The 22,891-nt window shown below is 31.4% G+C and overlaps 2 protein-coding genes across 4 annotated transcripts in view; one reads left to right on the forward strand and one right to left on the reverse strand.

Annotated features, from left to right (window-relative positions):
• Positions 1-16,451, reverse strand: LOC105322527 (uncharacterized). 3 transcript variants are annotated; one of them, XM_066086674.1, is made up of 7 exons: positions 16,333-16,451; positions 13,089-14,032; positions 11,482-11,526; positions 6,591-6,831; positions 2,629-2,750; positions 921-1,128; positions 1-705 (listed from the first exon to the last, which is right to left on the reverse strand). In XM_066086674.1, exons 2-7 carry the CDS (start codon positions 13,931-13,933, stop codon positions 595-597), a joined length of 1,572 nt encoding a protein of 523 aa, XP_065942746.1. In that variant the 5' UTR covers positions 13,934-14,032; positions 16,333-16,451; the 3' UTR covers positions 1-594. The 3 variants fall into 3 exon arrangements, with proteins under 3 accessions (XP_065942746.1, XP_011419594.3, XP_065942745.1); XM_011421292.4 differs by lacking the exon at positions 16,333-16,451 and adding an exon at positions 16,014-16,107; XM_066086673.1 differs by lacking the exon at positions 16,333-16,451 and adding an exon at positions 15,996-16,093.
• The window catches only part of LOC105322530 (acid phosphatase type 7), a 23,028-nt gene continuing 16,242 nt past the window's right edge, over positions 16,106-22,891 (forward strand). The window contains exons 1-3 of the mRNA XM_066086675.1: positions 16,106-16,265; positions 16,359-16,553; positions 20,174-20,356. Of these exons, the coding sequence (XP_065942747.1) occupies positions 16,169-16,265; positions 16,359-16,553; positions 20,174-20,356 (475 nt within the window). The 5' untranslated portion in view covers positions 16,106-16,168. The remainder of the gene's footprint in view (positions 16,266-16,358; positions 16,554-20,173; positions 20,357-22,891) is intronic.

The raw sequence follows: 22,891 nt of genomic DNA on the forward strand, positions 1-22,891 counted from the left end.
TATTAATAAATATTTTTATTTATGTCTTTGCTAAAACATATAAGTAGTTTCACATAAAACTTTTCTGTTTATTGATTTTTTATGCATTTTATTATTGAATATAGTTTATGATGAAATAATATTTGAGTGTGATTTAATAATAAGATATTACAAACAATTTTTAAAACAATGATCATGCAAGCTATTAGCTTAAAAAAAATGTATCTAATAATAATGATAATCCAAGGGTGACCCAGCCTTTGGAACATAACTGGTAGGGGTCTCTATGGACACTTTATTCTGAGTCCCCCACTAACTCATTTTTAAAGTCATTGTTTACACATTTGAAATATATTATACATGCATTTCCTGGCAAATCCATGTTGAATATTGATACAAGACTGTATAAAACTGTATGTATAAAACTATAACTTATCTGATCCAGGGGGCCCCTGGCTCCCCAGGTGACGATAAATCTGAGGATCTCTGCGGAGATGTTTTGTAATTTATTGAATAAAATATATATTCCATTAAAAAAAAACACAAAAAAATTGGGATATCTAATTTAATAATTGGCATTACCTGTATTACAAGATTGTTTACTATAATTTGATTTTATTTGCATTCCTGGATACACCAAACTCTAGGTGAATGTATTCTATCTGAAGTGCTAATGTGCCATCCCTTTTTTGTCTTTACAAAAGGCTTAGCTGTAATGGGAAGTTCCTGCAATATAAAAGAAAAGAAAACATAAGAAAGCACACACCCAACATATCCCGATAACTAGACAATGCTACACATAATGTATAGCAGGCTAGGGTACACCTAAATAATAATTATAAAGCTATGAAGGATAAGTTGTTTAAAGGCATTTAAAGATCAAAATTATCCCTTTTCTTTGTTTATTAAGTCACTTTTTATTTACAGTGTACCTAACTTACCCAAGTGTTCGGTGAGACTCTCTGAAATGTCTTAATAGACTTGGACAAAATCCATCTGGAGCAAAGTTCAGTTAAATTTTCTTTCAATTTAGATATGTGATCTCTCATATAATCTCCAGTCACAATATAACAGCTTTGGTTGAATTGAAGTGCAGCATACAGCAAAAACAAATCATCTAAACTCGAAGCAGATTTTTTACGCTCATCACTACAACAAAAGAATACAAAATTATACAGTTTGTGACCAAGAACTAACTTTGTATTAACTGCAATTAGTTTAGATTTAATTAATAATAACATTTTGCCGTGACAAAAGATGACCTGTTGAAATTCAAGTTTTACATAATCCTTTTGGAAAAATAGGACTAAGGCCATCCTTAAGTAAATGTTTGTTTGGAATTGCCATCTAGAGGTTTCTGGTCCAGGAGGGAGGGAAAGGTTTTTAAAAAAAAAAAATTAAAACTTGAAGTTAAACTATCAAAAATAGGTAAAAAATAAAAATTCCCATACATAAAACAAGTTTTGGTTTTTTTTTTTTTTGCTAATAAAATTTTATCAGCGGGGGTATTTCGATGAGAAGTAAGGCAATTCCAAACAAACAATTTTATTTTGGCCTAAAGGTAAATTTTTTTAATTTATTGAGAAAATTACTGAGTAAACATGAAAAATTGTAATGGTTTTATCAAGTTTACCAAAATGTCAATAATATTTTTCAATTCAAAAGCTTCATGTCCTTTGGAGAGTTTTGGGACACCTTTAAATTGTGATTTTCTGCAATTAAGTCATATGCATTAGAACAAAATCTGTTCTGGGCTTTTACATTTTTTACTGTAATACTGTGGAACCATTAGATTTCATGGTGGCTCAATTTTCGTGGAATTCTTGGGTATCTCTCATTCATGAATTATCATTCTCAATGAAATAATAAATTAGTGATATAAAGTCATGTTTCAATTTGTAGGAATACGAGAATACACGAAATTACGTTCCCACGAACCAATAAAATGTAAGCAATCCTTGAAAATTGGCCCCCACAAATCTTAATGATTCCACAGTAATATAAATTCGAAATTAAATTCATGGTTAATTATTATTTCATTTCACAAAAATTTCAAAATGGTAATTTTGTTTTGAATATGATGTATTTTCATCCATTATGATATCGTAAGTGTCCCATACCACTTAAACCTAAAGCAAAGAGAAAAATTGTACAAATCAAAGTATGTACTGAGAGAATTGAAAGTTGGGCTCTTTTTTGTTTACAAGTTCACTTTATAGTCACACAGTTTCAGTTACCTTAATTCTAGTATATTGATTAAGTGAACAATATTTTAACTAATGATTTTTTTTTTATTACAAAATACCCCCAAAACATGTGTCCCCTTCAAAGCTGGTGTTTGAGAAGCGGTAGTGGATTATGAACATCTAATTTTAATTAGTTTGGTTTGTTACATGGAGTAACACACGTATGTTATGGAATTTAGTGTCTCATTTTGACCGCAATATGCAAAATCGTAAGACTGAATTACTGTTTCAAATCTGACCAAAAACTTTGTATTTTTCATTTATATAGATGTCAATGCAATTTCAATCATCTGTGATTTATAGTAGCAAAAGAAATTTGTTAGGACAGACAGACATACACACAAGGGTAAAACAGTGTACCCCCCCCCCCCCCTCTTATTCAAAGGAGTTTAACAAGTATTACTCGCTATAGTTCACTGGGAATCCAATAACATCTGGATCATCAAAAATGTGTTCATTTTGATGGAAGAAAACATTTCTTGCAATGATCAACTTTCTGCCAGGTAAATATTGGTGGAGGTAGTCCTTGAAAGAAAAAAAAAGAATTATGTAGTTCTGAACACGAACAGGACAACATTGAAATATTGACAATCTCAGAGGGCTGCGCTTGAATAATGGACTATAGGATGAAAAGCATTTCTTTGACCTTTACCAATAACTTAAAAATTTTCCAGCTGGCATAAACCTTAAAATTTAATCTCATCACTCCTTACATACAGGCGTTTTTGTTAAACCTGAGCAAGATTTAGCAAATGGGAAATAATCTACAGTCTAAAACTGATTATAAAGAGGTCTACAGTGGAGCCTCAGATATCCGGACGCCAGATATCCGGACGCTTCACTTTCCGGTCGATTTTTATTGGGAACGGAATTTTTACACAATAATTTGTCTCGTTTATCCGGAATTCCGCGTTCCGGATCCGGACGGTCAAATTTTACCACATAATACAGTTTTCCTTTAAATTTTACCTCATTTAACCGGACAGTCAAATTTAAGTGTTCGGGGGCACAAAAGTTTTTTAAGGGGCAAGTGCAAATTGGTGTAAAAACATCTGACACTGGTTGTTGGTTTTAAACAATGCCTTCGTGGTGTCTTCCCACTTAGCCAACATTTTGAAGAAATACAGGTAAAATACAGGTAGATTTGTGTTGGCTATGTGGGAATGGGGTGCAGGTGGAGAACAAAAGAATTTAATTACAGGTAAGCTATAGTCTGTTTTCAGATGAAAGTAGGAGAAATAATATTTATTTGTTAGCCTACAGAAGAATACATATAAATTGAGCTTCTGTCCCGTACTTTATTTTATTTAATTAATTCAGATGAAAATGTTAATTTTTAAAAATGAATTGTTACATATTCCCCTATAATTAATGCCCTTAATTAGGGTACAAATATCATGGTTTGTCTATATATTTTCATCATAAATTGAGATTATTATATAAGCTGACTTAACTTAAACTTTGCATTGTAAAAATTTTGTAATTATAAGAATCACGTTTGAAATTTTAATTATACATCATATGGGTCATATTTCATTTTTTTCCAATTTTCTTTGGTTTCTATGATTATTTTGATTAATTCCAAGCTACAGAATATGAAATTAACAAAACACAAAAAGCTAGATTAAAGTGCTTATATTTTAATGGTGTATGATGCATGATCAATACATCATTAGTTATGAAGATAAAATCTTCCTTTGTCATTTTCTATAAAGTTGACCTGCACCTGAAGATTAGGCATTTTGATTTTTTATGTCTTTCAACTAACAGTCCATAAACAATTAAGAACTCATAATTTTCAGGCTTTTGATTCTGTAAATTAATGGCCTTAATAATGCTTCTCAATTTCAATTTGTTTATTCTCTCAAACCATTAAAATAATCATGAACATGAGATACAAAATTGTGTTATTTGCATTAAATTGTAATGTCAAGGGTCTTATTAAATATGATATCATACTACAACATACTAGACTAGAAACACGTATTACTATGTTGAACATATCAATACGTGTTTCTAGTCTATTCTTTAAAAACCGTGATCAATCGTAGTGATGTATATATATTATATACATCCAATTAAAACAGTTTAAAATTACTTACATAAACGTTTTAAACATGCAAGTGCCCGTATTGGTTTCAACATATAAAATGTTTAGGGCAATGATCTTGCAGAAAATTGCTGATCTATATTTTTAAAAAAAAAATGATTATTTTTATTTATTTATTCAGATTATCATCTTATAGGCAAATGAATGCTATTTTTTGAATTTCTTTTCAACAAACTATTCTCGGGTAATTGAATACAAATACATAACATGTGAAAACAGACTATAGCCTCCTGATCACTCAGGTGTGAAAATCAAAATGTTGGCCAGGTGGGAATTGAGAATTTCAGAATGTTGGCTAAGTGGGAATAAACCGCCTTCGTCCGGTAATCGGGGTCACCTGTGTCACGCTATGTACTCCCCGAGGATATTACGATAACCATGGATGCAACATGTTTAATTGTCGCCATTTAACTTATGAACTGTTATTGTTTGATTAAAATGTCATGAAAATTGTTTAATTTGTGTTTAAAAAAGTCATCTATTGATTGAATGAAAATTCTATTAATCGTAGTGTGATTAGATCGTTTGTACGCCTATTCATTTAAAACCGTAATTGAAATGAAATATTTGATAATTTGAGTTCTGTTTACGATAGTTATTAAGACCGCTTGGGATATTCAGGGTATCGACATTAATTTTATAGCGTGTGTTCGATTAACAGTGTAATAATAATTTTGTAGAATGTAGTGCTTGCTTTCCTGTGGAAAAAACATACCTTAGATAATGTTTTTAACAATATTTTGTTTTGTTAATTAAAAAAAAAAAACTCAACTTTTTTTGTAGTGCTTATAGCTATCAAAATAAAATATTTAATTGTATAATTTATTTATGTATTTCCATAAATATTAAAGGTAAATATCACAGTTCAGATATCCGGACGCATCACCTATCCGGACGATTTGGCCTGGGGACAAAAGAGTCCAGATAAGTGAGGCTCCACTGTAATATGACCTTCACATTGACTTGGTTCAAATTGTAAAGTCGCTGCAAACCATTAACCAAAAAGCTCTGTTAATGTGAAGTAGGAGGCAAATAAGGCCTAGTGGAGAATATATACATGTATATGCTCTGAAAAAAGAATTTTGCATGATCCAACCTTGAAACTTGACCTACAAACATCATTCAAGGTCACAGCATACCCTTTGATCGTAGGCACTCTGTGAGTGAAGTATGAGCCAGATTGGACCAAGGGAGAAAAGATGTTCTCCGGACAAGAATTTTTCCTTCCCATTTGACCTTGAAACTTGGTTCAAGGTCACGGCACACCCTTTACTCAAAAGCTCTGTTTATGTGAAGTATGAACCAAATAGGGTTAAGTGGAGAGTACAAACGTATAATTATTATTTACATTTATTACCCAACATTCGGAAGCCATGTTTAAACTTGGGTGTATATCATGTCAAAATGGGTGCCTAATGCATGTTGACTGTACAGTTTCGGATTAAAATACGATGACAAACTGACTGCGTTAGACAGGTGACCGCTTTTTAGAGGGCAATTATATATAGGATTTTTCATTGGGAGGATATAAAATGACCGCATACGAAAGGTGACTGCTTAATAGGGGTAGCTGCTTCGGCAGTTTTGACTGTATTTGACTTAATACTTCTTATCCATTATGATATCTATCATAATCAAGTAATTTTCTGCTGATTTGAGAAAATATTTCAAGGTGTAGTGAGCCACCTTAAACTTTGAACCCCACCTGGGGCCCAAGTTTTGGTTCGAGGGTCACGATTTTTACAATTTAGAATCTTTACTAAATATATTAGCTTTGCTGTAAATATTGGCATTCCTGGTGCAGTGGTTCTTGAAATGAAGATTTTTAAAGACACACACCCTATACCCACTCTTTTGCAATTATCTCCCTTTTAAAAAGGGTTATGCCCTTTATTTTTAGAATTTAGAATCCCCTTTCCATAAGAATGCTTTGTACCAAGTTTGGTTTAATTTGGCTCAGTTGTTTTAAAGAAGATGTCAAAAATGTGAAAAGTTTACAGACAGACGGACAACGAAAAACAGATGATCAGAAAAGCTAACTTGAACCTTCAGTTCAGGTGAGCTAATAAAGTCCATGATGCTTTAATGACTTTAATTTGGTATGTACCGCTTATTCTTCTTACTACATGTACTGGAGAATATATATTGTTATGTCACCCACATTACCTATCCTTTGGTAATTAAGAAAGCAGTTTATTGGTTTTTCTAGTAAGTAAAACTGAGCTAATATCTCTTTCTCCAAATTATATACTCACTTCCAATTCCATTGTTGAATGAAATGTCTTTTTTTCTTTCATAATGAAATGGTGATTTAGCCACATTCCATCCACTACATAATTGATGTCTTCAAGAGAGTGCAAAAATTGCAAGAAAGTTGAAAAGCGATCTTTGTTATGTCTATCCAAAGTTGCAGATATGTTGGTCTTTATCATTTCTATGCCTTCTCCATCAAATACATGAGGTTCAATCTTTTCTCCACAGTTCTCACAGTGTTTGCTAGAATCAAATTCATCAAAATTAATATCACTGAAATTCTGTCAATGCTATTATTGACAACATGTTACCGGTATTTTGACTATATTCAATTTGAGGATCTTCCTTTCCTATAGTCAAAATTTCCAGTCATCAAACTTCTTATGAAGATATATACACATGTATACATCAAACAAGAGGTCCATGGGCCACATTGCTCACCTGAGGAACAAAAGGTATGATAAAATCAGCTTAATATAGTCATAATACAAACTATCTGGACAATGTAGTATAATACATGTAGATCCTGTATAAATCAAAATTTGTTTTTCTCCCTGAATATTCTTATGTTTAATATTATCATTAGCCCCTTTTCTAACAGGATGACATTTTAGTAATACAGGATTTGACAATAAGTTTTTTAATCACTAGACCAGTCGGGCTACCTCAGCAATTTTTCACTAGCCCTGACTCTTTTACCACTAGCCCTGACCAATTTTGACAAAAATAAACTAAAAGTAATGACAAACATTAAATATTAAAGACTTGTTTCTGTTTAATTGTATTGGTTAATCTTTAACAATAATGAATCATTCAAACACTATAATTTAAGACTTAATTTATTCAAATTGTACTATTAATAATGATACAAGTATTCAATGGTTGATCAGGGACCAACAAAACTTTAGGAAGACTTGTTCTTCTCCTTAACAGAGAAATATGGAGAAGTTTGAGAAATCTGGGAGACTTTCATTACTTGATAATGGCATAACAATAATAATGATATACACAGATTTATCCTTTAATAATTTAAATTAGATTAGAAACAAGTCATTATGATTAAAAAATACCGGTAAAACAAATTTTAAAAATTAAAAAAAAATTATCAAATTTATTAGATATAAATCATTTGATGTATTCATACATTTTATAGATCAAATGTTTTGTAATTGTGTTAACTAAAATGACAAATAAAATCAGTCTCTGTTTTGTAGTGTATTTTGGTGTCATTAGTCCAACCCAACCATAATGTTGAGGATTTTGATTTTTTTAAAAGATATTATAACTGTAAACAAAGGGGTTATGATTATTTTAGCATAAGTTTGGCAGTGTTATTAGCTAATTACAAGTTACCAACAAATTCACTGTTATCAACACTAGCCTTAAAGTAACTAGAACTGTCCTAATGGGACTAATACCCCCGCAAGGCTAATTTCAAATGGGACAAATAATTGAATTGAATAATAAAGGTTTGGAACACATACAAAAAAAAAAATTCTAGAATTGTAAAAAAAAAATTAGTTAACAAAGAAAAATTAAAATCAAAATTGTCAGAATTTCACTGTAAATACATATCTATAACAGTAATACATTCACAAATGTATGTATCTGATGATATATTTTTTAAAAATTTAATTGATTTAAAGAAAAACCAACAAAATGACAATAACCCCTCCCTTTACAGTAAATGAAAATACTGGTAGCCAAGCAATGCTCTTCTGTTGATAAAACTTTCAATATCTTTCTTATAAGAGCCTTGACAGATGCAATTAGTTGTTTCAAATTTTCCTCACTTTCTCCTATGGCACAATGGAACTCCATATTAGAAAACTGATCCCATAGGACTATGATTTTCTTTGATGAGCTTGTTAAATTTAATAAACTCCCAAAACATCACCATAATTACCACACTATGAAAAAATATGTAAAAAAGAAAATTTAATATTACAAACAATTTTAAAATTGCCAAAACACTACAATCATATCAGTAATTTTGAATTTCATTTAAATTAATGCCCAATAGGGTCACTTCATCAATTTACTTGACAAATAAATTAAAACAACCTCTAAAAATAGTTTTACTTCTTTATTGATAATGATATTATTTACCAGTATATCCTTATAATGATAGAACTTTTTGGTTTACATATTATTTATTTCCTTATAATGATAGAACTTTTGGTTTACATAAAACAGATTTAAAATAGCCCCAAAACCATCACCCATTTTACAGATTATCAATTTCCCCTAAACACGTGCTCCATCTGAACCATGGCTCAGATAATGGCTCCCTTAGGACAAATGAATTCAGCCACACTTGTCTTTGATGTTCTTATTAGCTCCTAAGAATTTATCATGGCAAACAAAAACTTTGCATTGTCAGTTGATAGAATTCTTATAAAAAATAATTTTTTTATTAATTAAGATATAAAGACAAAAAACCTCCATCTGGATGTTTTTATATAAATATATTTTAGAGTGTTTTAATACTATTAATTAATTAATAAAATCTGTAAGGATTACCTCCCTTACTTTTCAACATTAGTGTACAATACATAGAATAAGGAAAATGAAAACTGTCATAAAATCATTAAATCTTGTCTGATCTTAAAAAAAATTGCAGGTGCACATCTTCAGATGGTGTTTAACATATGTACAAATTTTCAAACTGTTCCATGCAGTAATAAAAAATTCTATAGGGGGGACAAAGTTGTGTCTACAGACAGACGGACAGACGGACGGACGGACAGACGGACAGGGTGAAACCAATAAACCCCCCTAAACTTCATTTGCGAGGGTATAATAAACATCGTTTTGTACAGCATGTGGTTGCATCACCCGTATTTATAACCCCTAAAGATAAGCTGAGTTTGTGAAGACATCTTTAGATTTAAATAGTTAACATTTTATTGCCCTTGGGGGTTAATTTACACTATTATGAACTCCGTGTACAAGTCAACTTTAAACTTTTGGTTCGGAGGAAATTTCGACGAAGTTACAAAAAGTGAGTATTTCCCCCACTTCATCCTCTAGGTTAGTCCTTGGGTTGTACCTAAATAACGGTTTGTAGAATTTATGCTTGTTAAGAAAAAGTGCTTTTACTTCTATTAAAGAAAAATTATGTGCACACTTTTTTTTTCACACGACCAGTCGGGCTAGTACACAGACATTTTAACCTGACCGGACCTATCGTTTACTAGACAAAGTCGGTTGGACGTGCCTTAGTGTCAAACCCTGTAATATCACATGTTGAGCATTGCAGTTCTCAAAAAGATCCTAAACAATTGTTTAAATATAGGATATAAACAAACATCAAACTCTGAATCCCTTGTGAGGCCAAAGAATCGTCCAGGGGCCAAAGTCTTGGCAATCTTAAAGAAACACATGGCTGATTAGTTTCTGAGAAGAAGATTTTTTATGATTTACTCTATATATTCCTATGTAAAAATTTAACCCCCCCATTGTGACTCCATCCTTCCCCTGGGGGTCATTATTATCACAACTTTGACTCAACAATACCTGAGTATTCATCCACACAAGTTTCAAATTTCCTGGCTTATTAGTTTTTGAGAAAAAAAATTTCAAAGATTTTCTCTCTATATTCTTATTTTGACCTCCCCCCTATTGTGGCCTCACCCCACCATGAGGGGTCATGATTTTCACAACTTTGAATCTTCACTACCTGAGGATGCTTCCACACCAGTTACAGCTTTTCTGAAGGATTAGTTTCTGAACAGAATATTTTAAAAGATTTATATATATATATTCCGATGTAAAATTTTGACCCCCCATTGTGGACCAACCCTACTCCCGAGGGTCATGATTTTCACAACTTTAATTCTAAACTACCTGAGGATGCTCCCACACAAGTTTCAGCTTTCCTGCCCAACAATTGGTTCTTGAGAAGAAGATTTTTGAATAATTTTAAAAGATGTTTAATAATTCCTAATTATTTCCCCTTTGAAATGGGCATGCCCTATCTAGAACTTCTAATGTTTTTACATTAAAAGATATCAATCAGACACCAATTTTTTTACTTTTCCTGTCAGTGACCTTGATCTTGCCCAAATGACCATGGGTCAAGGTCACGATACAACCTCAGGTCATAAGCAATATTTGCGTGAAGTAAGAACGTTAAATGTTTGTCCATGAGGAAGATAAGGACTGGAAACGAATTTTGAACTTTTTCTGTCAGTGACCATGACCTTGCCCAAATGACCTAAGGTCATGACACACCCTCAGTTCATAAGCAATTCCTGTGTGAAGTAAGAACTTCTAATGTTTCTCCATAAGAATGATATGGACCGGACACAAATTTTGCACAGACAGATGGACAGACAAGGTGATTCCTATATTATACCCCCCAAACTTCGTTTGCGGGGGTTATAATTATCACATATGCTTTAACTTTTTAGTCTCTTTTAAAATTTGATGTAAAAAATATTTTGATATTTTCTTTTAATATGACAAAAGAGATCATCTCTTTAAATGTTAAGGTAGATCTAATGGGTAAGTTGTTGACCTCCAAGCCTCCTTTAACAACCTTATGACACAACAAACCTGAACACATATTTTGATTTAACAAAATGTACAGAACAAGATTAACAGATTTTTTTTAAATAAGTAAATATAATCTGACCAATCAGACTCAGCAGATATCAATTAAATATACAGAAGGAACCAGTTAAGATGAATACACTGGAAATATGAACTTAAATGATTCATGAGTTAACTTTTTTGTTTTACATATTAATTTTGTTTTCATTGATTAAGAGATCAGGAGATCACCAAATAACACAGACAAATTAATATCAAATCACACAGAAAAATGTGTTCAAAATCAAAGAAACATAATCAATGTAAATGTAATTTTGATTTTAAAATTTTACTTACCCTTTTATCGAGGGATTCTTGAAAACCTTCCACTGTTTCTGATCTCTAAAAATACAATAAATAAATGAAAACAAAATGTTATCATACATTACAAAGTTCACCTCTACCAAGTCACAAGCTGAATTTAAAGGCTTAAATTGCCCCCCTTTTTTCTTTTTCGAAAAGGAAGGATTAGCGTAAAGTCTAGTGTATAATATGCTTTTTTTAAGCCAAAATTTGATCAAAAGTGGGGAGTGTGTATTAGGCAAAGGAACAAAATTTTAACCTATTTTTGTCAGAGTGTGTTCCTGGATACCGACGGACTATGACCACTGATATCACATGTGATGCAATTTGAATAGGTATGCAGTTGTCAAAAATACCCAATTCTTAATTTAATTTCCATGTATTGGATCAATGTTTGTTTCTGGTGAAGCATGCACTTGACTATTGCAAGATTTCACACTTTAATCCAGTGCAGGAAGACTTATCAATTAAGATGTTTTGATTGAAAACATTTTGATTTTTTTCTTGTGTCTCGTTCTGTGGTGAATTCGTCACAGTTGTGATTTCAAGGTTTTATGTTAGCATATTTATGTTTGGCAGTCATTGCCACTTGAGCTTGCATGAGTAGTGAATGGGTGAAGGTATATGAATGAGTTTTGCATAGTCACATGAAGATTTTCTTTACATGCAGGTGTGTTTTGCATGACCACATGTTTATTTGTTTATAGTATTTAATTTCAGACTTTATTAGAGTTGACCTATAGAAAATTAAAAATCATAGTTAATATGCATAGGCATTTAATATCTTTAATTTTTGCAATTTATATTCGCCTTTCCATAAAGATGCTTTGTGCCAAATTTGGTTGAAATTGGCCAGGCAGTTTTAGAGAAGAAGTTCAAAATGTAAAAAGTTTACAGACAGACGGACAAAATGTGATCAGAATAGCTCACTTGAGCTTTCAGCTCAGGTGAGCTAAAATCCATGTAACTTATCACAACATTTACACATTAATGCACTAATTCATACATACAGCATTACGTTCTATCAGCAATGCGCACTGATGAACATCAAATAAAGAAATAAATATGACCTGTGACACTATATCTATCTATCTATCTTTATCGTATATTACTGTTAGTATATTTCTTTCAAATACTCCATGTAATGTTGTGTATGAATTGTACAACCATTCGTTAGGATGATTGTTTTTATGTAGAGGTTTTTGTTTATACAACCATCCTTAAAATAAAGAACCACTGAGAACTAGCATGCAGCTACAAAGGATCATATTGAAAATGCCTGACGTTTGCAAAAGAGCTATATTGGAGACTAAATTGCATATCTAGAGTGCAAAATACCTCTTTGATTTACATTATTGATGCATGCACATCAGTGCATATCAAAGAATTTTGATTGAAAATTTCCTCTTTTTGGGTGCATATAATTATACATAGGAACCGCAGTTTTTTCCAGCATTTTACATCCAACTATGGGGGATGCGTTCACTAGATAAATTAGTGTGTACTAAACGAGAGACTTTATGGTACTTTCTGGTGTCAGAAATAGTGAGTGCAAAAACCAAAAGGTTGCTACTTGATTATACATATACTTAGTTACTTACTTTTCTAAAATCTGCAGCAGATCATCCTTTATAGAATGTGGAAGGTTGCAGTTGTCTACTGAACTGAAGAGTTCAAAAATGCGGTCAACTGAAAGCGTGTCTGAATGTTTGAGAAGACCTTTCCAAAGTTTAAATAAAAAATGATTTGCAATGTCTTTATGTTCTCTAATGATTTCTGCAGCAAATTTGAAGTCATCTTTTCTAATGGCAGCATCAACAACATCTGGAAGACGATATGCTAAGTTTTTTGGCAGCAAGTACACATCTTTCGTAAAATTTTTTGTGTATTCCTTCATCAATTCCATGCAGGATTTGTATCCACTTGTCATACACAAAGGTGGGATTACCTTGGCAAATGTGATATTGTCAGTATTCATTATATCACTTTTGATTTCCATTACTGAATTTATAATTTTTTGTTCATCAATCTCTTCAGGTCTCAAACCAGTAAAAGAGTTTATGTAATCAAGAACTAAGGATACTTTTACAGCTCTTGAACACTCTTTTTGCAATCGAAAGTTCAACCATCTCTCAGCAAGTTCAGGACGTTTTGTATTAAAAGCCCAATTACTGACAAGGCTGTCAAATTGCAGGAGTTGAGGAGTTTTGTTTTCGCTTTCAATTTCTAAAAACATGCCCACAAGTTTTTCATATCCTCTTTCATCAAGCTCTTTATTCCACTGAATAGTGAAGTTTTTCTTGTTTGTTTGTGAAAAAGTCATCAGTCCATTATTAATGAACATTTGATGAACTTTACTGAGGTATCTCTCCGAATTCTTTGTTAGCATGTGAAGCTTTAATAAGCTGATGCTCCATGGCCTGAGGTGAAGGCCTAGTCGATTCATGCCTATAGATACTGTTGGTTTAATGAAGGCCTAGTTGTATTATGCCTAAGCAGTGATAGAATGTCTTGGGATAATCATTCCAACCTTCTTGACTTTTGCCTACAAAGTGCAATACATGTCATTACATATTAATAATGAATACATTAAGAATGCAACCTGTGCTGCAAACATGGTTCTAAGCTTTTTGAGTTCACAACAAAGTATACTGGTACCTGTTTGCAGTATCATTATGTGGTTTGATTCGACAAAAATCATAAACACTTTGAATACCCCTCCACCTAAAATTTATCAGATATTGATTCTTTTTACAGTTTATGACAGAGATATTCAGGATGATAAAAACTTGGATTTTAATTGAATAAGATAAAAAATATTACAAGTAAGACAGAAAAAATAAGATATACAATGAAGTCTCCAATTCCGGGTCATGTTAGACTGTTTCTTTGATATTCTATTTCAAGAAACAATATTTACAGAGGCATTTCAACAAGGCATGACTCCCCCACATTTGAATCATTTTCTCCACTTTCGGGTCATGTGACTTCAAATTGTAAGTAATGTCGAGTAATCGTCTCAGAACACAATTTTTATTAATTTGACAGCATAGAAATTTTATCACTAATGCGACTTAAGTTACATGTAATGTCACATTCAGATACTGAGAAAGAACGATTTATACTTTTTATTCTGGAATTTGATTGCCATAGGAGTTTCTGCAGAGAGAGAGAGAGAGAGAGAGAGAGATCATATTTCATATAAATAAACGTGCCCTAATTTTAATTTTATGTGTTGCATTTAATACATATTTTTTTCTAAACCATTTTTTTTCTTCAACATTTACCGTGAAAAAGTTTACATCACATTTAGTAATAACTTTATCTTTTAAAAATCTTTCATTCAAATTTTTTCCCAAGAAAATAGCTAATATTTTTTTTGTAATTTATATATGAACAGTATATTTTTATAACCTACGATGTATGTACATGCAGATGCTTTATTATTGAATGCAAACAATACTGAAAACCGAATCCGATTAAACTCACTGATACTTACGCACAATCTTAAAATTAATTTGTGATTCTCTTTTTAGAGTGAAGATATGTTATTGATACATGGTTTTTAACTACAAGTATGATGACACATTAGAGTTTAGACAAGGCTGCAATTCAAACTGATTTGATAAATAAAAATTGTTATTTCTGAATACTGGATATACAGAAAGCGTAACTTATCATAATACATGTATACGTATGTATAAAATACAAAACATCGCGAAATGATTGAAAACAAAAATGCATTAATTTTGTTTTAAATAATCCCTAAAATTTCTTTTCAATTTTTTTCTGGAATAACAGCTCAAGAAGTATTATTTAGTGGCAAAATGCATTGAAATCTTAATTGAATTATCCGTATAATTAAAAATGTATAATGTTTAATTTAAAACGGGTCCTTTAACTCAGCATTGTATTGGTTGAAGTATATGACTTGTGTAATGTGCCCAATAGAATTATCAATATATCATTTTAAATAATTAGGTAGTCCAAAATATATTTGTGTTATTTTATTACTTTTATCATATTGAAAATTTTGAATTTACTGGGTCGGTGTAAATTTACAAGTTGTCTTATTGATGTTTACATCCAATTTTCGGACCTTTTTCACTCTATGTCATTGCACATTTCAATTGAAATTCCTCTAAAATTGATCATATTTTCACATGCTACATACACCTATACATAACAGAGTAATAGAAACAATTTTATGCATGTGCAGTGCTGCGTTGTCAAGGACTTATGCTAAAGCTATAGTCTAAAGTTTACGCCTCTAGTTACGCCGCTTTATGCAATGCAAAATACGCCGGACTAAGTTTCGGTGTAAGTCCTCGGTCTAACCTAAAGTTAGGCCCAACTTTTAGGCCTCTTTATGAAACGAGCCCCTTGACTGGCTTGAGAGAGAAAAATAGTATGAATGATTGAATGTTTCAAACCTTAATCGCTTTCAGCATTAACATATTCAGAGTTTAATGGCATGTAAATTCACATTTAAATATTAGCTTGATGACCTTTTGTAAATGTCATACCATAAATCCTTTCTTTCATTCTGCTGTGTCTCGTTTACTTTAATTTTTTAGTTTAGAGCATGCTTTCAATTCGGTCGAGTTCGAGGTTTCGAAGCCTTACAACACGATCCCGATTAAAAACAATCACATGACAGTCATATTACGATTACCAAATCATGTCAGTCATGTTCCAATATATTGTAGGATTAGTGCTTTTTCATTTTGTATATTCTGATAATGTTGTTCCAGAACAAATACATCTATCATATGGAAGTAAGTATAAAGCATTTAATATTCATTAAACTAACGTTACATTGTACTAAGTTCTTTTTTTTTTTACCTGAAAAGTAAACCGTTCTCTTGCAGGAGATTCAACTCAAATGTTTGTTACATGGAGTACTATGAATGTAACTCAAAACGCGACTTGTCTATATGGAACAAGTAGTCTTTCTCAACAAGCCAAAGGATATACAACAAAGTTTGTTGACGGTGGAACAGAACAACATACTCAGTACATCCATAGAGTGGTGCTATCTCAACTACAACCCGGAAAAAAACACAGTAAGTCCATATCATTATCATTGTAAAGATGTCATGAACTATTGGTACATTAACACAACATTAATACACCATGTCTCTATCGATGTCTCTTTGCTACCAAGTCATTTTATATCGCCTATATAGACAGCACAGCTCGCCGGGCCCTGCATGCAGCCCGTTGAATGAATTAAGCAAGCTAGCTATTAAGAACGGAATCAAGTCAAGTCGTATCCAACCCGACTCGCACCCAAACCAACTCGTACCCAAATATTTGAGTACGACTTCACTAGTCAACTTGTACCCACGGGGAAAAATATATTTATACTAAGAAAATAAAATACAATAGTTTTCATTCATATGTTATGTTTTTTATTTATGTTTTATTTAACTTTAAATTAACTTTGCCTGTTGCCTAATCCATTTGATTACTCAAAAAATATGATTTGATTATAAAACAATATCTAATATAGTGATTTAGGCCTACTTACCGTTTTCTTGCAGGAAACACACCTCTCTTGAACCATGTTGATCTTCCAAAAGTGATGAAAATATGTGGTCTTCTTAATTATGAGCAGAATGTTTATTTTGTGCTGACAAACTCATTGGTTGATCGTTTGAGCGGAATCACATTAAGCAATTAATTTTATTTTTAATTGTCAGATGATAGTTAACCTGCTCATAATCATTCTTTGATCTGTCCGCATTCAAGAACAGAACTATAGTGTACTAGATTTTTATCCTAACCCCTGGGCCTCTTGTTTCTTGTTTTAATTGTTTCCAATTTTCTATAATTTACTGACTTATCTAAGAGTCAAGTTTCGAGTTATAAGCAAGATAAAAAGCTTTGTGCGCAATACTATGTTTGTACTAAGAGCTGAGGTCATGCTTTAATTAGTTTATATTTTTTGAATGCTGAATAGGAAATACCAAGTTTAAAAATCTGAAGTTGAATGTAATAAATTCATGGAAACAAAAACATGACTCAAACCAAGGTCTCTATCTTCCTTATAATTCTACGATTGATGCTGAAATTTTGATTAATCATTAGAAATGTCTTGCTAAAAGGATGATATGCAGTAACTACTTTCTGGTGCCCCTTCTTATATGAATTATATATATAAAATCTACACCAATTTTGATAGTTTTTTAAACACAAGTAAATAAAAACAAAGGCTTTTAAACAGTTGACATAGTTCTGACACATTATTATTATGAGAATAAAAGCATTATCGTTGTTTTTTAAAATAATTTGCACAAAAAGCATCTTTGTTTGTAACCATTTGTTTTTTTCTAATGAAGATGAAAATAATGGATCGGCCCAAGTACAGTAGAGCAATATGCCTGTCAATACATTGATTAGAATTATCATGTGACAACATTGTTCAGTTTTATAGTTTATTCATCAGTTGAGTTAGTAAGGTTATGAAACGTCATACAAAATGAATTCACACCAGGTAAACTACAATCATTTGTAATGGAAAACCATTATATTTTTGAATGTTTTTAATTCAAGAATTGAGCGCATTGAGGTACAATTTTCTTCTTTCACATATAGGAATTTAAAAAAAAAAAAAAAAAAACTATTAAGTAACTGAGGGAGAAGATGTACCTATATGCTCTCATATATTTTGATCTCTTTATAAGGTGGTTGGGGGGATGTACTAAAAAAAAAATAACCAGTGGTTATTATCGTGAACTCCTACCAAAAAAGTTAGTTAAATATCTTGCATAAGATCTTATTTTCAGTAAAAATGGTATTTCATAAAGGTACAATGTCAAAGATTAAAGGCCCTGTCACACCAAGCTGCGTCCCCACGGCGTGTTCACAGCATTGTAAAATTCATAGAATCGCCGTAGGATCGCAAGGAAAATTCAGAAAAAATGTACAGTTTTATTTGAAAATTTTACAAGTGGAGATGTCATGGCGTTCTGACGGTGACCGAGGCGTTCTTACAGAGCTCCCACGGCGTGTAACTGCATTTCCACGGAGTTCTACTCGGCGATTAATGCGCTCTCGCTGAGTCTTCACCGAGTGCTCATGACGTGCTAGAAGTATTTACCGCACGTCGACTGCGTGCACAAGACATTCTTTACTTCTTTGTAGGTTAATAATAATTTGTACAATTGTATGGGAAACAAACAAGAATTTACAACTAGTAAATAAATGATTTTAAAAAATTGTTTTAATTTTATGAAAAGGTACATTGTAATTGAAACATAACACCTTCTAAACAATTTGTGAAGGATTAGGACAAAACTCTTAGTAGTCAGGTCTACAAAAACGATCCGTTATTAGTTATTAGAAAACATAGAAAAGATGTGAAAACATCAGAAACAAATGGCATGAATTCCATCTACGTCCATTGATAGGTCTTGGAATATTAGCAAATGCTATTTTTTATGCAGCAGAATCGCCGTGAGGACGCAGATCCGGTGTGACAGGGGTTTAAGTGTATGCAAAAATAAGTGTAAAATTTGGATATTTTATGGAATTTTTGTTTTGTTATTCTACCATATGGCACAATAATCTTTGAATGCCCAGGTGAGCGATGTGGCCCCCTGGGCCTCCTGTTTTCTTTAGAAGTCTAGTTTTATATCTGTTGCACTTGAAAACCTATTAAAATTTAGGGGTTAATTAGTATGCTTAATTTCTTTCTACAACTTTAGGAACATCTATACAGGTATAAACTGTATATTAAATACAAATTCTAGAAGTTGCCCTCATTTTGCTCAATCAACTGAACCTTCAAAAAAAAATGTAATTAATTTAATTTGTCTTCCAACATTTTCGAAGTGAATTACTAGTGTTCTGTAAAAGGAGTAGATGTGCTTTTTTTTTTTTAATAGACAGCCTTAATTGAAATTTATAAGATTATTTTTGTAAAAACTGCATGTGTAAAGTTCATGCATGTATAATAAATACAGTACTGTAGGTGTATTTTGAGGAAAATTTGATTTTTATGGGGAATAAATCTTCATATTTTCCAAACATTCATGCAATAAACTTTTTATTATATTGAACAACTTAATTTTTGATTATGCAAAATACATTAAGTTCCTATAGTTTTTCAACTTTTTGAAAGCAAGATAATTTGTTTGATTTTCTATAATGTATCCTTTTTTCTTTCATAAATTTAAACTCAAATCATAGATAGATAAATTGGTTTTATTTAATATAGGAGAATAAAAGTATGAATTATCTTGGATTTATTCATATGTCTACATCTTATGCTCATATCGGCTTTTTCATACTATTGAAATAAAAAATCCTGTGATACCCGAAGAGGGGGAATATGATTTTTAATCCCAGAGAGATACAATGTTTACCTGGTAGTTCGCCCTGTCATGTGACTTTCTAGACCAGTCATATGACGCACTGTATAGAATTATCATATTTAGGTAAAATGATATGATTTATATCACTTAATAAGATTTGTTATTACTTTTTACAACAATATTTTCAGGATTAGCCTCTGTGTTAAAGTGTAGACAAAAACATCTAAGTTCCTCATAGCTCCACAGAATCACACAGCTATTTTTAATTTTAATGTCGTATAATGGACCACCTTCAGGCGGCCAGAAATCAGGAACACTGTAATAAAGAAATTATTTTGATTGCTGTCTTTTTTTTTTAATTCTAGTGTATCAATGTGGAAATGGGAAGACCTTCAGCAAAATCTTCAACTTCAAAGCTCTTCCAAGTGGCTCTGATTTTGGTGTGCGTGTTGCTCTCTTTGGAGACATGGGAAGTGTCAATGCACAGTCTTTACCCAGACTTCTGAAGGATGTCCAGAATGACATGTATGATGCCATATTTCATGTGGGTAAGGAACTTTGTGTCAAAAGACAGACACACTTAAGGGTATTTTGATGAATAGACAGTGTACATATATAGTAAAATTATATTTGAATAGAGATACTTATTTCTTATGTCCTACTAAGTAATGTTAATTAGTGGTTCTTGAAGTTTATAACTAACATTGAAAACTTTAGAAACATACTGGTATTAGTTATAGAGAAAGCATTTATAACAAGTCTCTCGGAACATAATACAGTACAATGGTTTTGTAATCAAATATACCTTAACAAAACCTTTGAAATGACCAATATTTAAAATTTAAAAATGGGCACTTTTTATCTCTTATAATATTTTTATTTAATAGTAACCCACACACCCTTGTTTTAAGAATGGCGGACCCAATTCACTTCTACAATTATAGTGATTTTTATGAAAAGGACTATGTGCGGTATTAAGCATATTTTGCAAAATGTCTGCACGAAGAAATATTTGTTACCATTACAGCAATTCAAAGTCATAAATTGCGGGTCACATCAGGCGCATTTTTTGAATGCACATTGATGAAACTAGATTTTTAAAAAATGAACTTATTAAATAAGGTGATGCAATAGCTCGAATGCCCCAAATTCAAATTATGTACAGCGAAAAAAATCTTCCAAATCAATGATTTAGACAACCTGTATCACATTTGAATATGTTACACACACACACACATTTTTATCAAAATGGTGTCAAAAAGTTGCTATTATTAATTATTTACACAATATAGGTGATATTATTGTTACTTGATAAATAAGAGTAGACCTAATATATATATAATTCAGGCTTGGGGTAATGCTAAATGTAATGGTAATGCATTGCAATGCATTACATGTTTTCAAAGTAATGCTAACTAGTAATGTGTAATGCCACAAAATTAGCATTACAAGTAATGGTAATGTAATTAATTACTTTCCAAAATCTAGTGTAATGCTGGCATTACATGGCATTACTTTCCATTACTTTGCTTATTTATGCATGTTCACTTTTAAAAATGTGATGAATAAATGAATTGTTGAAATTGAATTTGATTAAATTTATTTTTAAAGAAGAAAGAAATAATTCTTGAGATAAAAATGTTTTAATTGTATTATTAAAAAAGTTTTTAAAAAATTCATTTTTGAATTTACTAAATATAACAGCACAATTTCATAACATTTTTAAGAGTGTTGTTATTAAGAGTTTTTAATCATTTAAACAATTTACTCCAATTAGTTTGCACTTCAATAAGAAATGTGTCAACAACACACTATGCCCCCAGGATAATCTAAGTATCAAAACAATCTATTGTTATAAGAATTAAGTGCTAAACACCCCAATCCCCTTCCCTTCACTATGTCCCAATAGAATAGGAGACAGACATGCACCTTCAAAAGCAAAATGAATGCACTGTCCATCCATAATGAAAATAAATATCACTTCCAATATTATAACCCATTTGAAAATAGTTTTACTTATTTTTTTTCTCTCTCTCTCTCTCTCTCTCTCTCTCTCTCTCTCTCTCTCTTGTATATTAAGTACACTGAACATTAGTTTGGACTGATAGAAAATATAAGATTCATGTATTTTTCTATTATTGCACTTAATATATCCTAAGATAAAGATCATCAAACAGTACTTTTCAGTCCAAGCTTCGACTGCTCCTGTATTTTTAAAACATTTATTTAGTATAGCTGGGAAGATTTTCAAACTAACAGGATGCAGTTAAAAGATGAACCCTTTGAAACTTCGATCATAAAGTGCAACAGCAATCTTTTGTCTTAAAGTGTCCTCAGTAGAAAGAAATACGATTAAAACACTGTATCTTAAAAAAATATAACTGGGAAAAACCATCTGTTTATGAATTAATACAATTAAGTGTCCAAAATTATAAAGATTTGTGTAATCTGGGGAAATATCTCTATTTAGCTTTTGATAACCGCAACATTATTCCATAAATTGTGTTTTTGTTATGCATGTAATTCTTTGTCTCTATTTCGTATCCTACATTGGATCATGCCAAATGTCTATGAATATCATTTTACTTATGTAATATGTATGTTGTTCATAATGCCACAAGATGATTATATATTGAGCAAATAAAGAATGACTCTTGTATAGTCATTGAATTTGAACCTGATACTGAGCATGAACCTCTAGATATGTTAAAGAGTGTTTTATATTTGAAACATTTGCAAAAACTCTTTATTAGCTTTGCATTTTTAAAACAAAGTAATGGTAATGGTAATGCATTACTTTACTCATGTAATGGTAATGTAATGCATTACTTCAAGAAAATCAAGTAATGGTAATGGTAATTTAATGCCCAAATTCATGAAGTAATGGTAATGTAATGCATTACTTTACAATGTAATTCGCCCCAAGCCTGATATATATATATATATATATATATATATATATATATATATATATATATATATATATATATATATATATATATATACAGACCCTGAAACGTACTACTACACCAAAAAAGCGTGCGACTTTCGTGCGAGAAACGTTTCGTGTAAACCGTTTAGTG

This window comes from Magallana gigas, chromosome 6 (genome assembly GCF_963853765.1).
Source record: "Magallana gigas chromosome 6, xbMagGiga1.1, whole genome shotgun sequence".
NCBI classification, from domain to species: domain Eukaryota; kingdom Metazoa; phylum Mollusca; class Bivalvia; order Ostreida; family Ostreidae; genus Magallana; species Magallana gigas.